The sequence below is a fragment of the Camponotus vicinus genome, unplaced genomic scaffold (genome assembly GCF_025532165.1).
Source record: "Camponotus vicinus isolate PSW18456_S1 unplaced genomic scaffold, iyCamVici1.0 SCAF_8, whole genome shotgun sequence".
Taxonomy (NCBI): Eukaryota; Metazoa; Arthropoda; class Insecta; order Hymenoptera; family Formicidae; genus Camponotus; species Camponotus vicinus.
Genome location: NW_028141980.1, coordinates 10,277,028 through 10,291,515, shown reverse-complemented (window position 1 = coordinate 10,291,515; position 14,488 = coordinate 10,277,028). Strand labels below are relative to the sequence as shown.

Here is a 14,488-nt window from a genome sequence, read left to right as displayed (position 1 = left end):
GTCGTGGCTGGTCGGACGGAGGGTCGAGAGAGCGAATTCAAGGGGTGAGGGAGAGGGGGATATTCCTACCGGTGCGGCGGAAAACGGGAACGGACGGGAGAGGGCGAGTAGTCTAGGCGAGACTTAATTAAACAGCGGGCAAAGCCAGGTTAGTTCACAAAGTGACCGCGGCACCTACCAACCCCTCTCCCTCTCGCTTAGCGGACGTAGCCGTTACCATCAACTCCTCGACTCCGGTGCAGCTCGATGGTCCTGGGACATAGGGTAACCTCGTCGAGTTGTGCGAGGAAAGACCGAGGCTCGAGCTTGGTCACCTTGATTGGTGAGACGAACACTGACCGCTCGAATGGCTATCCGGAATACTGATCGTGCTTTAAGAATCCTGCTCTGGAATCGAGAAATTAAACTATGATAAAGCTTCTTAAAGTAAACACGTTCGATTGACAGATTGGCGTTTTAGAGAAAAGTCTCCCCTCTTTTCTAGATTCTGGACTTTCCGATGATCGCTTCGTTGAATCTGCGAGATGAACGCGGAGGTGGTCCAGTACGGCGACACCTTTGACGTAGCCACGTAATCCCCGCGCCTGGTTCCTGCCTCACGTTGTCGACGGGGGTGGGTTGGCGAGCAAGCGGCGAGGGAAGGGTTTATTTTCGCGGGGTAGCAGGGTTATACAGTACTCGTCGCTGGCTGGCGCACCGTCGCCGCCCAACGTTCTTTTTATCTCAAAGCCGTATCCCTTTTGCGCCTCTTCTGTATTCCTCAATTTCCAATGAGTCGGAATACGACATGAAACGCTAAACTGCCACAAAGGGGGTAAGCCGATGAGCGCGGTCGAACCCTTTGCCCGGTCTTTCTCTTTCCCTCCCTCTCTCCCTTTCTCTCTCTCTCTCTGTGCGCCTCTCTCGCCTCGCACATCTCCCCTTCCCCCCCCCCTCTCTCTCTTCCGTCGTCGGATCGGGGTGAAACCTTTCCTCTGCGCTCTCTTTGAATTCTTTGTCACAGTGCATTAGATACGCTCTTGCCGTGTCATTATTTGAAACGGGAGTACACAGAGAATTATGCGACAAAAACGGCCGCGCGGGGCATTCGGGAACGAACGGGGCACGACGAGCACCATCTCGTCGTCGTCGTTATTTTTGGTACCGTCGTCGCCGTTCGAAAGTTGGACCTTTTTCGAGCGGCGAGCTTCGCCTCGTCGTCCGTTTCGCCTCGCTCGACACGTTCCACGTGCTCATTTTGCCGGCAATGGCAACGCGTTCCACTTGACGGGCTAATACCCTCCAACTTCCGGTATCCGCGCGAGTCTCCTAATGTTTGTCCACTGCGGTGACTTCGTTCGGTGCGCAGTGAACAGGATCGACATCGCGCTCGGCAGGATTCAATGAATCAGAATACTCGCGCTGAGAAAGATGAGGCGTTTCTTCGTAGGCGGAAGGGTAAAGTGGTCATTGGCACGTTTCCGCGCGTGTGAATTTGTGTGCGTGCGTACGTGCGCGTCACACGACCGTCAACTGATGGGGGTGAGCATCGTTGCATCCTCTACTCTGGTTTTACGTGGCTACAGCATCGAAGAGGGTTCTATCGATGGCTGTAAACGTTCACTTCAAAGCGAATCAGCTACCGTTACGCACGAGGGCATCGTTGCCATCAACATTGTCATCGTGGGCGTCACTGTCGTCGATCTGAGATTGTCAATCGTCTTCTGAGAATTAGTCTTCGATTCATGACAGCAAAATAATAGATTCGAATATCGTCGATTTTTTTGAAGGTACATCGTTTGGGGTTTCCTTGTGAATTTTTCCCCCGAGAAGAGACAATTAATACCTCGAACAATGTCGATGCGGCGATGCCAGTGACCCGGCATTCTCGTAATTTTATTTACGACGAGCCAATCGACCGTGCGCCGACCTACTTTTCACGGTCCTCATCCCCCGATATTTCGCAGTCGCCTAGCGTGAAATCATTCTTAGTCGTTCTCTTTGTCGCGACGTAGTCGATTCCGTAGGCGACTCCGTCGTCCGGCGCAAAACGGTGAACGAACGAGAGGTATCCAGAGGCACAACTCGACAGAGGGATGACGCTGGCGGGTGGGCGGCGCGGCCGAGCAGGGGTTGAAGCGCGGGAAAGTCCCTCGGGTCCCAATTACACCGACACCCGATCCCAGCATTACGGCCCGGCTAATTCGAGGGGAGAGTCGTATATAAATCTCGGCGAGTTGATTGTGCAGTTTCAATTCCGTTTGTCGTTGGTACGACGCGGGAGATAACACGTCGGCAGGTCGTTACAGTTGCTTTTTTTTCACCGAAGAGATTAATTCCGCATTAGAACGACGCGACACGCTCGTTCGATCGAGCATGTCCCATAACCGTAACCGGATACGATTGAGCGTAATGTTTGTCATTAGGGATAACTATCTCGTCGCGGAGATATTATACTGTCGAGATATTTCCGTCCAAGATCCTTCCATTTGTCCGTAATAAATTCTTCGCGGTTCGTTTCTTATTTAATCGCAAAGATCGATGCAGTAAGTATGACTTGGTACCGCCACGTGATTGATCGAATAACTGTCACGTGGAGCTTCTTTTATCTCACGGCACAACTTGAGGTAGCTAACAACGAACAACGCACCTCTCATAGATTGTTACAAGAGGCGCCCGGTGAGATAGGCACGAGGGGGTGTGAGGGGCTTGAAAGGGGTGTTCTTCTCGACGACAAACGACTCGGCTAATTACAGGGAGGCCGCAGCTCCGTGTAAACCGGCGGTAAAGGCGGCTTCGGTTCCCAGGCTTCCGCGGTTCCAAAGGTTTACGCGTGTCGAAAGCTTTTTGCTTTTGCGCGAAAATGTCGTTCGTTCGTTCGTTTATCCGGGGTTACGACGAGATGGCCAGAATATCCGCCAGAGGATCGGATCCAGAAGCGTTTCTTCACATCATGTTTGTTATTCTTTCATCGTTCGCGCGTAAAGTTTCGATACTAATATTAATATTAGCGCGAACGGGCGAGTACCAGTCGTGTACACTTTTCCCGATCTCATAGTGATTCGAAAGTCTAAATGCGATCGTTCACGTTTGCGTAAGCGCCGGAAAAAACATGGGAGAATCCCATAAGCATTGATGGTTCCTTCTCATAATCCAATTACAGAAAAAAAGCAAAACAATGACATCATTCCGTTTTATAATCGTTTGACATTATGGCAAAAATAAACAATGTGAGTGAGCGCGTTTCTGTCATGAATTAGACTTCATTAAACAGCCAAAAATTGAAATGCGATTTATTCAACTATTATTTCTTCGGGGGATTATTCAACGAACAATCAAAGAGAGGTCGTTGGTCTTTTGTGGCCAGAATTACGAGACTGCTACGTATTCGCCAGCTGCGAAAGGTCATCTCATTGTTCGCCGTCTCGACAAAGTCGCGCATTCAACTCTGACAACTTCCCTTGCCGTCGTGATACCACCGAGGCAAAGGAAGCCGGATTTCTCGCAGCCCCTGCTAAGATAATACGAACCCACCCATCCACCCACCCGGCAGGAGGTCGAAGATTTCAACCTTTACCGAAATGCCAAGCGGGGCTTTAAACGGGCTAATAACGTTGCTTCCCCCTTGACACGTCGTCGTATCGCGTACGATTTCGATTCCGTGAGCACAAATTGCCCGTAGAATCGCGCATAAAGCGAGCCTCCGTCGACGTCGTTGACACTCGCGTCTCTCCTAATGATATCGTGTAACGAGAAGACGTAATTGACGAGACATTCACCCCCGGGGAACGAAATTCCTTCTGAATCGACATTGCATTCTTAATTAGTATTTACACTTTGCTGCGCGTATTTTTAAACACGTTAAATGTTGCTTATTATTATTGTTATTCGGACTTTACAATCGATTTGAGCGAATGCGCGCGTGAGCTGTTTTCTTGATATTTTAAACTCCAGGTCGGGTGGCTTCGCGCACGTGTGCGTCATTTCGCGGGGGAAAAAGGGGTGTGTAACGCGAAGTACTCGATCGGAAAAACTGCCGACGGATACGCCCTCGTTAAAGCGCCCCGAGGTCGTCGTCGTCGCCAGCCGGCAAAGGTTGACACGGTATCTCTTACAAGGCGGTCATTAGTCGAATGAGAGGAGGAAGTCTTACCAAGTGCCTGCGTAAATATCCGTGGGACTGGCCGGTCATCAATCATCTTAGAATCCCGCGAGCCGGCTACGTACGAAATTATGTATCGCGAGATCCGCCCTCAACTGAGACGAAATTACACCAGGGGCTTCTTAACGAACTATTATTTTTTACAGGAATTCCTCGGTATTTCCGACGCGGAATTGATACATTACCTTGGATGATATATTCATCGGCGCGCAAATACGGAGAGATGCAAGTGGGAAATACTTGGCAACCATTTTGAGAGTTTCGTCTGTCCTAAAGATACTCTGACAGTATAAATCAATGACGATACAGGATCCGACACAAGATCTCAACATCGCCGTTCAAGTGATAACGTAATGTCGTACGCGTGCGAAACATGCGCTGAGAACGCATACATCGCTCGCACGGATAAAGTTCTATCGATAGGGCGCACAATGCGGGCAGACTATTTACTATATTTACGATATCATAGGGCGAGTAATGGTTTCGCTTGACGTTACGGTCGGAAGGACGAAGCAATAGGGGAAAGAAGATGAGGGAGAGAAAGAGAGAGAGAGAGAAAGAGGATGGATAGGATATTCCGTGAGACTGGCTGTCATATTCATGTATTGACACCGAGCTGGTTGACTAATGGACTGCTGTTGTCACAGGCTCGTGTTACCGCGAGGGCCTGGCCTCGCCGAGTCGTTTTTCCTGAGAATCGACCGAAACTCACTCGCGGTCTATACGCTCGTCTCGTGTTTATCGAAAATTTCAGCCCCCGCGAATCATTTCGAGTAACAATATCGAAGAAATAATCCAACATTTTCATTTACCATGTCTTTTCGTGACTATTGAATTTTATTATTGCGCGCGTATTATCTCGCTGAAGAATATTTTAATCGCGTAATTTTTCCGAGGCTTTTACCGAGAGACCATTTCACTCATTATTTTTGAATAGAATAGCACGTCGCGTTTCGTAAAGCCACGAATATGGCGTGAGCGTTCTTCCCGACTTTTACATATTTATCGAGTCTCGCATTGTTGTCACGTCAGACGAGACGTCGACATATATTGTCGAGCCTCGAAAATCCGCGATATTATATCTGCGAGCGGGAACCAAAGATCCAGTTCTGATCCCCGGATGCGGACGTTCGCGTTCATCAAGGCGGATTCAATCCGCACTTAATGCGTTTGCGAAAAACTGCAGTAAATATAAATAAAACGAGCGACTGAAATTTTCGATTAAAGCGATAGTACATTTATAATACAATGCGCATTCTCTTTTGTCAACTTGTGATTTACGCAAATTTGAATTTATCTGATAGATTACAAATAATGCGTTAAATTGAGAGTCATACGTACATTCTTCTCATTGTTTGATATTTCATTGCACGCGATATAACACGAAATTTTGAATAGCATTCACAAAATGTTCATTGATTGTTCAAAATTATGTTATGGAATTATATAAAATAAACAAAGGAGACTTTATATATCGGGAAAATCCTATTAGATAATATTTAGAAAAAGATCGAGAATAGATGATATAATAAATCATAGGATCAAATGGCTGATTAAAGAGAAATGGATTACGCATCAGTAACTATTCTAGTTTGACACGAGCTCGATTAGGCGATCGCGATCTTTGGTCCGTCTCGCTTTCCTTCCATTAGACTAAAAGACGCTGAGACGCGAATCTAAGGGAACGTTACGGGATTTAAGTCCCCCCAACGTAGATTAATACGATAGACGCGGAATCGACGGACGAATACGAGGCTCTCTACGGCTTTTTGATTTATCGGCGAGTATAAGCTTCGCTTCGAAAACCCGCTCGAGGCTCTCGATGCACGCCTGCAAGATTATGTGTCGCGAATCGAGCACGACCTGCCCATTAGTGTGTGTGTGTTTGCCAAGTCAATTTTCTCAAAGCTGTAAATGCGAAAGAGGCGGACGAGTTAGGTGGCACCTCGGTAAACCCGGTGCAACTTTGTAAAGGCACACCTCTCGCGATTTCGAGCAAGTAAAATCGGCTCCTGTACTCACCTCGCACCTTCTGCTCGTCTTGCAACTGCCGCTCCAGGCTGTCCTTGACCTCCCGCTCCCGTAGAACGTCCATTTTCAGCTCGGCTGTAACACACGCAAGATGATGGAAATTTATTTAAACGTTTTTACGCGCTCCGTCTTACGAGAAGGGCGACCTCTCGTTCAATTCGACTCCTCGCTCTCTCTCCCTATCGTTAGTTTTAATTGCTCGGTTACCTAGTTTGCGCGAGAATGCTCAAGACGACCGAGTGTCTCCACCCTCCATGAATAATTACTAGAAATGGTCTCATCTATTCGAGAGTTTGTCAAGGAGACTGAGTCTCTGGCCGTAAATTTCGGAAACGCGAAGGATTTCAAGATCAGCTACAGCCAGTGGTTAGTTTAACAGTAAAAGTGTCCTCTCTACCCATCTCTCGTTTCCCTCTTTCTCCTCCTCGCTCTTCAATCATCGTCCGAGAGGTGCTACGGGAGGATATCGCACGGTTGGCTGAGTTCGTGATTAAATCCAATGGCGATGGGCAGACCAGAGCTCGCATAGTTACCTCTAATAGAATTATATTAAGACATGGAGATCCCGTCTCTCTATCCTGCCCCCCCTGCTTCTTCAATCTCCACCCGCTTAGTCCATGTTTCTCGTCTCGCGTATTACTACTCGTCTCTCCCCCGTCCCTCTCCCTTCTCTGTCTCTCCGACTTGAGAACTCCCCTGTTCCCGTGGGAGCCACCGCGCTAAATTAGCCATTTCGAATCTCTGCTAGAGGGTCGTTAGGACGAGTCCAGAAACTCGTCGAACGGCACTAAGAAACCTGTGCGCTATCACGAGGCAACATGGTGACCAATATTCATTCTTGCGGGGAAACTGACGCGTTGAAACGTCAGCATAAGCATAAATGAGAAAATTAGAGAGTACGCGAATGTATATAAACGACGCCTCTCGGAAAAATTATACGTGTTCTCGATGCTGGAGGGTGCGCGAAATCACTTTTCAGACAGTAACACGATAAAACGTTTCCGGGCTTTAAATCAAGCAAGCTAATTCGGTTGAACGAAAGAAAAGTAACGCGGCAAAAGGGGCTGCTCCTTCTCTCTATCTCGTTCTCTTTTCCTTTTGGCTGGCTCGCTTTTCAAATTACATTCGTGGGCAATGAGCCACGTAACTCGTAACGCATATCAGCTCGCAATCGATCGAATGATTCACCGATCTTTCGTTATATCGTTAACAAGAGATTGTTATAAATTAGAATTAAATGGATAAAATTGAATATATTAAAATTACAATTACAAGAAAAGAAACTCAAGGAATAAATGCAATATTTATTTATCTATTTTTGACGCATGACGTTTTCATCGAGAAAGTTTAATAAAATCTGAAACAACGTTTCAATCCGCTTATCGCATTTCGTAAGCTTTTAAAAGACTCTTTCGCAGGCCGATATACACACGCTATATCGTCGCATTAGCAGCAATTATTTTCCGACCCGGGTTCACGTCGTGAACCCAAAAAGTTTCGCGACATACGTTCACAGGCCAGAGCAAGACCAGAAAGAGAAAGAGAGAGAGAGAGAGAGAGAGAGAGAGAGAGAAAGCGATCTGACGGAGAATCAAGCCGGTAGATTAGGGTAGGGCTGCGTCGTCTCAGCAGTCTGCCAGCAATTTGAGAGCGTTTGCGAGGTCCATTAACGGCGGTAACTCTTCACGACCGGCCGCCACGAAGATTCAATTTGAATGCTAACCAGAATAGGAAGTTCGCGCCGGGGCCCCGTGGTATATACGCCGCGCACTGTGTTTCCCCCTCCCCCACCCCTCCTCAGCCCCCGTTATCCCCTCGCCACCCTGTTATTGCCAATTTCGGCGCGTTTCTGCAGCCCACTTTGCGATCGTTTAGATTATCATCTCTCCCGGGTTTCTCTTTCTCTCGACGGCCCTGGCACCCTGCGCGCCCATCCCCCACCCCCTTTCCCATATCTTCTACATTCTGCTGTCCCCCCTCCCCCCCTCCGTCGCCGTCGCTCTCTCTCAAACGTTTCCGGGGATAATTGAACTTTATTAGAGATCGTCGTCGACGAAACACCAGCCCTTGCATCCACCCCGAGGCTTATTCCGGATCGACTTGATTCCGAAATGCTTTAACGATTACCCGCTCGCGCTCGCCTATATCTTTCTCCCACTCGCAAAAACGTCTTTCAAATCCGTACAGCGATGAACGTCCTTGTCCGGGGCATTACCTCTCTTTCTTTGATGACGCTTTAAAGAAGACTATATTCGAAGAAAAGCTTCAATCAATTTTTAACATATTTGTCTATTTTGATTGGTATAATATAACTTGCCTAGAAATATATTTTTTAGAAATTATGCTAGTCTGAATTTTAATTTTTCCTGGTAAGAAATAGACGCTACGACATCTGCAAAGTATTTTTTTACATTTTTCTTTTCATGACGTAAAGCAGGACACGAATCTCACGGTTGGAAAAGTTTGTCGCGACGGAGAAAAAAAACTGGGAATCAATTATACGAGGTCGGCACTCGTGGGGGAGGCACGACCTTATTGAAATTTGGCTGCGGAGTCGTGAGCATTAAAATTGCAGGGATTAATATCAGCCGCGGTGAAAAGCGCTTTACGCTTTCCTCGCGAGGAAATGATACCGCGCGCCGCTTATAAAAGCCGGGCCCCCATTCTATCATTCTTATGTCAATTAGACGAGCCCTAATCGCGATCCGGCTCATAAACCGAGAATTATATCTTTAATTTTAGCGGCCGTATTCGGACGCGCTTGAGAAGCGGAATTTCTGGGATCGTACGCGCTTCTTCAACCGCTGCGGGCGAGACCGCTTTAACCTCGACAGATAGATGGTAATTAATGACGGGAACTGTCCGTCGGTCAATTTCGTTTCCGAGTCTGACGTACGGGGAAATATATGCGGCCAACGGACCGCGGCGTATATTTTACATTAGTATTACATTTCTATGCTAATTGACGCTGGATCATCCTTCTTGTGCATCAACATTCAAATTATGCAAAGATGTAGATAAAGAAGGGAATAAAAAATGTAATTAATATTTAAGATAAATAAATAAATTATTGTAACGTCATTTCGGAATTTTGTCCGCATTTTTCCCGGCTATAATTTTTTCTCCTCGCACATATGTACGCATACTTTTTATACGCCGTCATTCGACGGTGCTACCTGGCGTATGCCAGATTCCCTGGAGCCGCGCTCGTCACGATTTACGAGTTTCTCGCCGGATGGCGGACGATATCGCGAGCGGACCTAGGATCGCTGGCGATAATAATTTTCACGGTGGCGCGAGCACTCGCGTAGTAACAATAACGGTGCAACGGAACGTGCATGGCACTGTTACCGGAGCGATTCATGGTTATTGATTAGTATATACGGTCGCAGGAAGACGAGAGAGAGAAGCTTCGATGTAGCGTTCACAAGCCCCGAGGGCTTGTACCACGACGCGGTGTATGCACACGTATACACGCACACATACACACACACAAATGTTATGTGTGTATATATCTCGCGTATACATAGCTGTACGCGACGCTAAGATATTCGCAGGGCCCTCGGGCAACCCTCAGAAACAACAATGTCAACTTGCCCGGCGCGGCCTGCAATCGTTTGAATAGTATAATGTAGTTTTCGTGTTATACAACTCACTCTCCTTCGGGTACGAGCGTCTACGAAGAGCACCAGCCTTTTCTTTTCGACCTGCTCGAAACATCTAACCCGTCGTAGGCGCGACGACCTTCCACGGGTGAATGACGCGAAATATTTTGCGAACGAAGGAGACGAGGCGCGGCGACTGTTCGGGGAGGGAAAAGGTCTCGAGACCGGCGTGAGATTGGCGGGTATTTATGAATTTAATTTTAACGGATCAAGAGCGGTAATAAAGCGCGGGTAGGAATTAACCGCCGGATTATTTCGGTAATTTACAGCCCCGGGGATCGCGCGTCTGGTATTCTCTTATTTGCATCGCGATATCCTCGGGTCTTGCGTCTCCCTTTCGCCCAAGAAGAGTCTTCGAAAAGTTACGCACAAAGTTTACACGATAACATCTCTTCTTTTCTCCCACGCATTTTAATTGCAATCTCGATTCGATCGTACTTCTCAAAAGGACTCGAGAAATTGCATAAATTTCGCGCCCTAATCCTCGTTAATCCCGATGTTGCACTATTTGCCTACGAGAAGATTCGCCGCGGACCCCGCTGGAAACGAGGATATTGTTGTTTCTACCCTTGCACATATTACAGTCGAATAATGATTAAGTATACACTCGGCGAATTAGTCCTGTCCTCCGGGCATGAGTCCTTCGCCGGAGATTCCCTCCGCCGAACTTCAATTGTCTGCCGATGCCAACGGTATCTCGTAGCCTCTTCGCGATCATTCGCGCGAATAATGTTACAAACTCAGATTTTTCGTTATAATTAGCTTAATTAAATTTCGCATAGATGCATTCGCGAAAACGTGCCGCTCCCCAATTGTTGGATTAACGCGCGTGCAACTATTCGACCTCCGAATTTCCGCGAAATAAGCGTATCTCGTCGCTCGGAATGCACAGAATGCCGGGTTGTCGATAATAATTAAAACTTTCTCGCGCACTCGGCACAGTTTGACTCGACGAAGCAACAGCGCAGCCAATAGTTATCCTATGCGGATTACGGTCCTTGGCTGAGGGCTACAAGGGTTTCCCTCCTCCTACGGGATTTAAGACGGACTTAGCCCTTGTTCCGGTCGCTGACCACTTTGCCTCCCATTAACCATTAACGGATCTAACGAAAATAGGATTAGATCGCAGTGGAGCTAACTCTTCGAGTTCGGTACGCACTAAAACTGCCGGTGCAACGTAGGTGGCGTCGGATTTCTTGCCCGCAGCTTCATTGGCAGATTATCGAAGGTTCCTGTCTCGTCCTATCAAGAGGCGCCTCTTCTCCGCCGATTATTTTCGCACGAACGGCGAATCAACGCCGAGTAAATCGGTTTTGCTTCACGATTTATTGCTTCCCGAGGATTGCTCAAAGAAAGATTATCCTAAAATGTATCTTTCTTTTTAAGTCGGGATAATTGATGAATTGATTTATCACAGGACTTTGCTCAGAATGCGTCAACTTATCGCATCGTGCTTACACATGTGATAATATATGTGAAGGAATAAAATTTATCCTGTTTACTACATAATTTCGAAAATGAAAAAATCTTTTTTCCTCTACATGTGTTTTCCCCTGACATGTGATTTTCAATCTAACGTAATAAAATAATATTAATATTAATAATACATTTAATGCAATATTTCCTTATTTTCAACGTAAATATTTCTAACGTAATAAAATAATATTAATAATACATTTTCTCACTCTATTTAAATTTAGAAAAAATCAATTTAATAATAAAATTAATTTTTTGATAAAAATAAAAAGACAAAGTCTGCAAATCTGACGAGAAATGTAAAAAAATTTAAATGATTTCCATTAACTCTTACAGACGTGCCGATGCGCGCAATAATCGATATCTCGTCCTGGGTACGACATATCCCGATGCCTAAGGTTCTGCCTGGCCAAACTCTCACTCGAAGATATGCCGAAGAGCATTTTCGCGTTTCGAGATAATCCCGTTCTCGCCCTCCTTCGAAGATAGATCCTACGGGATATCCATTGGAATTATTGCACATTCGAGTTACACGCGAGAACAAGGACTTCAAGGACTTTATCGATCCAAGAACCGTGTTGATATTAGACCGATAATGTCAACGAGTGTTTAGTTACGAACTGAAACAAGAGCTGGTCCCTTGAATAACTTAGCATGTGACAATATTTCATGAGTAGTTTATCTTTGAAAATTATACAAGGATATAATTTGGTATGCGTGAGTAAGAAAAGATGAAGGATTCCTTTAGAAAGAGTCCCAAGTAATTCACTCGATACATGTGCTTTCGATTCTTTGGCAACCGCAAACGGTATTAATTCTCAAGCTGGATCGACAAAGTTGGGAGGGAATCAAAGGTGAAGAAAATTTGCATATCGCTCCGATGAATACAATCTGGCAATTGCGAAAGCCACTGGCCGTTTTCGCGTTCACCTTTCGCTCTTTCCTACAACGAGAGGCTGGCTCGTAGCTGGATCTTTATCATTATTACGACTGTCTGTCCACTATATGTGTGTGCTATGGGCAGCGAGACATTAATGGCTCGCGATCGTAAAACCTTTGGTGCCCCGGTGGGAACGAGAGAGATTTTCTCTCGCATACAAAGTTTATCGAATAATAATATAATTCCTTAACGACTTATAAAGATATCCTTTACCGAGGGGTTTCGCTTACTTTCGCTTTCTTCCGCGCCGCTTAATTATCGCGTAATTATTACAATTTAATCAGATTTCCCTTGATAACAACGCACCGATTTATACGAAAGGCTCGCGAAACGAGGATCTCGAAACGACTCCTTCTTAATACTTGTATTTTATTGATTTGACGCACGCTCGTCCGACAATCATCGCGTGCGCCGGAAACGGCACGAGTTGTAAAATCGCGGGAACCACCTCGCCTCCGAGAGGCAGCTGCTCTGTTTCCTTCCCCCGGGCCCTCACCCGCGTGTCACTCGAGACCGTAATTAACAATCGTTTTAATGAATTCGCTCCGGCTATCTTCATCTTCGCAACACGTTCGAATTATGAGCACGACGGAGACGCGAAACGGCGACGCTTCGAGGCGCGCCTTGTATTCGAGAAAGAGAGAAACAGAAAGAGAGAGAAGAAGAGTATCTGCTTATTACGACCGGGCAATAATTCCCGGTATAAAATTATCATTAAGATTGTCGTTGCATCGCGCCGAGAACTGCCCGCTCGTTATCTCGACAGGTTGCGCAGGGCTGGTCTGACACGAGAAAAACAAACGCACGAGGACGATTCCTCGCAACGTCTTTCGGATGCGAACGCGTCGCTTAAAACGTCGATATAAATGTGCGCGGCCATTCAACGTGACATTAAAAGTGCCTCCGTACATTACACATGCGACGCAGGTGTAAATCGAAATTATATATCGCAGTTTCGCGTTATTAATTTTATTGACATCCGATGGCACATTTAATTTGAAACCGTGTCTCTTTATCGGCAGATATGTTAAATATGACTCTAATTTAGAAAGAGAGATAGATAACCTAAGATTAATTCAGAATATCGCAGTAAGATTGTTTACTCCGCCAAAGAATATAAAGTATTTTTTTCTTTAAAAAATGGGAATTAATTAGTGAATAATTAATGAAACAGGAAAATGATAAGAATCGATACACATAGACGTCGAAGAGATTTAGTTCTCGTCAATGAGTGGTCCCTTTATTTTGGTTCCACATCCTACCTTTCTTTCGGCGTACAATAGCACATTTAACTTGAATCCGTCTCTTTATCGGCACATATATTAAATATGATTCTAATTTAGAAAGAGAGATAGATAACCTAAGATTAATTCAGAATATCGCAGTAAGATTGTTTACTTTGCCAAAGAGTATAAAGTATTTTTTTTCTCTAAAAAATGGGAATTAATCAGTGATTAATTAATAAAATGGGAAAATGATAAGAATCGATACACATATATCATAGTTTGCATCGTGCGATGAAAAGACGTTGAAGGGATTTGGTTCTCGTCAGTGATGGTCAGCGATCCCTTCATTTTAGTTCCACGTCCTACCTTTCTTTCGGCGTACGATCGTAAATAACCGTCCGATGTAATAAGACATCAACGAGTGGCTCAGCACCTACGCGCCGATACCATCTTTATGAACATGAACAGTCGGAAGTTATATATTCTTTTGGATGCGCAGTCAATTATGTATGTCAGCGAGCCGATTCGAGTATAAATGCACTCACGGCTAAAGATGAAACTGATACATTGCTCGATGAAAAAGGCACTCGTAGGAAAAAAACTAATTAAATTTTAATTAAATGTGTATAAGTGAGTAAAAAAAGAGATGCGGGGGAGAAGATACAAGCTAATGCACGCGCTCTTCCTCTCTCTCTCTCTCTCTATTGTTTCGTTACCGTTCAAGTTCGCGTCTCGTCGTCTAATCCTTCGCTGATGTCGCGCGAGAAAATTAGCGTCGTAGGTGCGGATTACCGCACCCGTTATCCGCGATTATACGCATTAGCTGACGAGGGGAAGCGTCGTTTCGAAATCCAATTATCACGTGGCGTGGAAAAAGAGGCGCCCGACGATATTTTCCCGCGTCGCGATAATCTCAAAGCGCTCAAAAGGTCTCGAAAAGTTCTCTCTCTCATTCCCTCCTCATCTCTGTCTTGTCTCCTTTTTTTATATCGTACTTTTATCTAAAGTT

At 45.8% G+C, this 14,488-nt stretch overlaps 1 protein-coding gene across 6 annotated transcripts in view; it reads right to left on the bottom strand.

The window, feature by feature from the left end:
• Positions 1–14,488, bottom strand: part of Dac (dachshund family transcription factor) — a 178,058-nt gene that overhangs the window by 34,296 nt on the left and 129,274 nt on the right. For all 6 annotated transcript variants that reach the window (XM_083107154.1, XM_083107151.1, XM_083107149.1 and 3 more), the window contains one exon: positions 6,164–6,247. In XM_083107154.1, the coding sequence (XP_082963280.1) occupies positions 6,164–6,247 (84 nt within the window). The remainder of the gene's footprint in view (positions 1–6,163; positions 6,248–14,488) is intronic.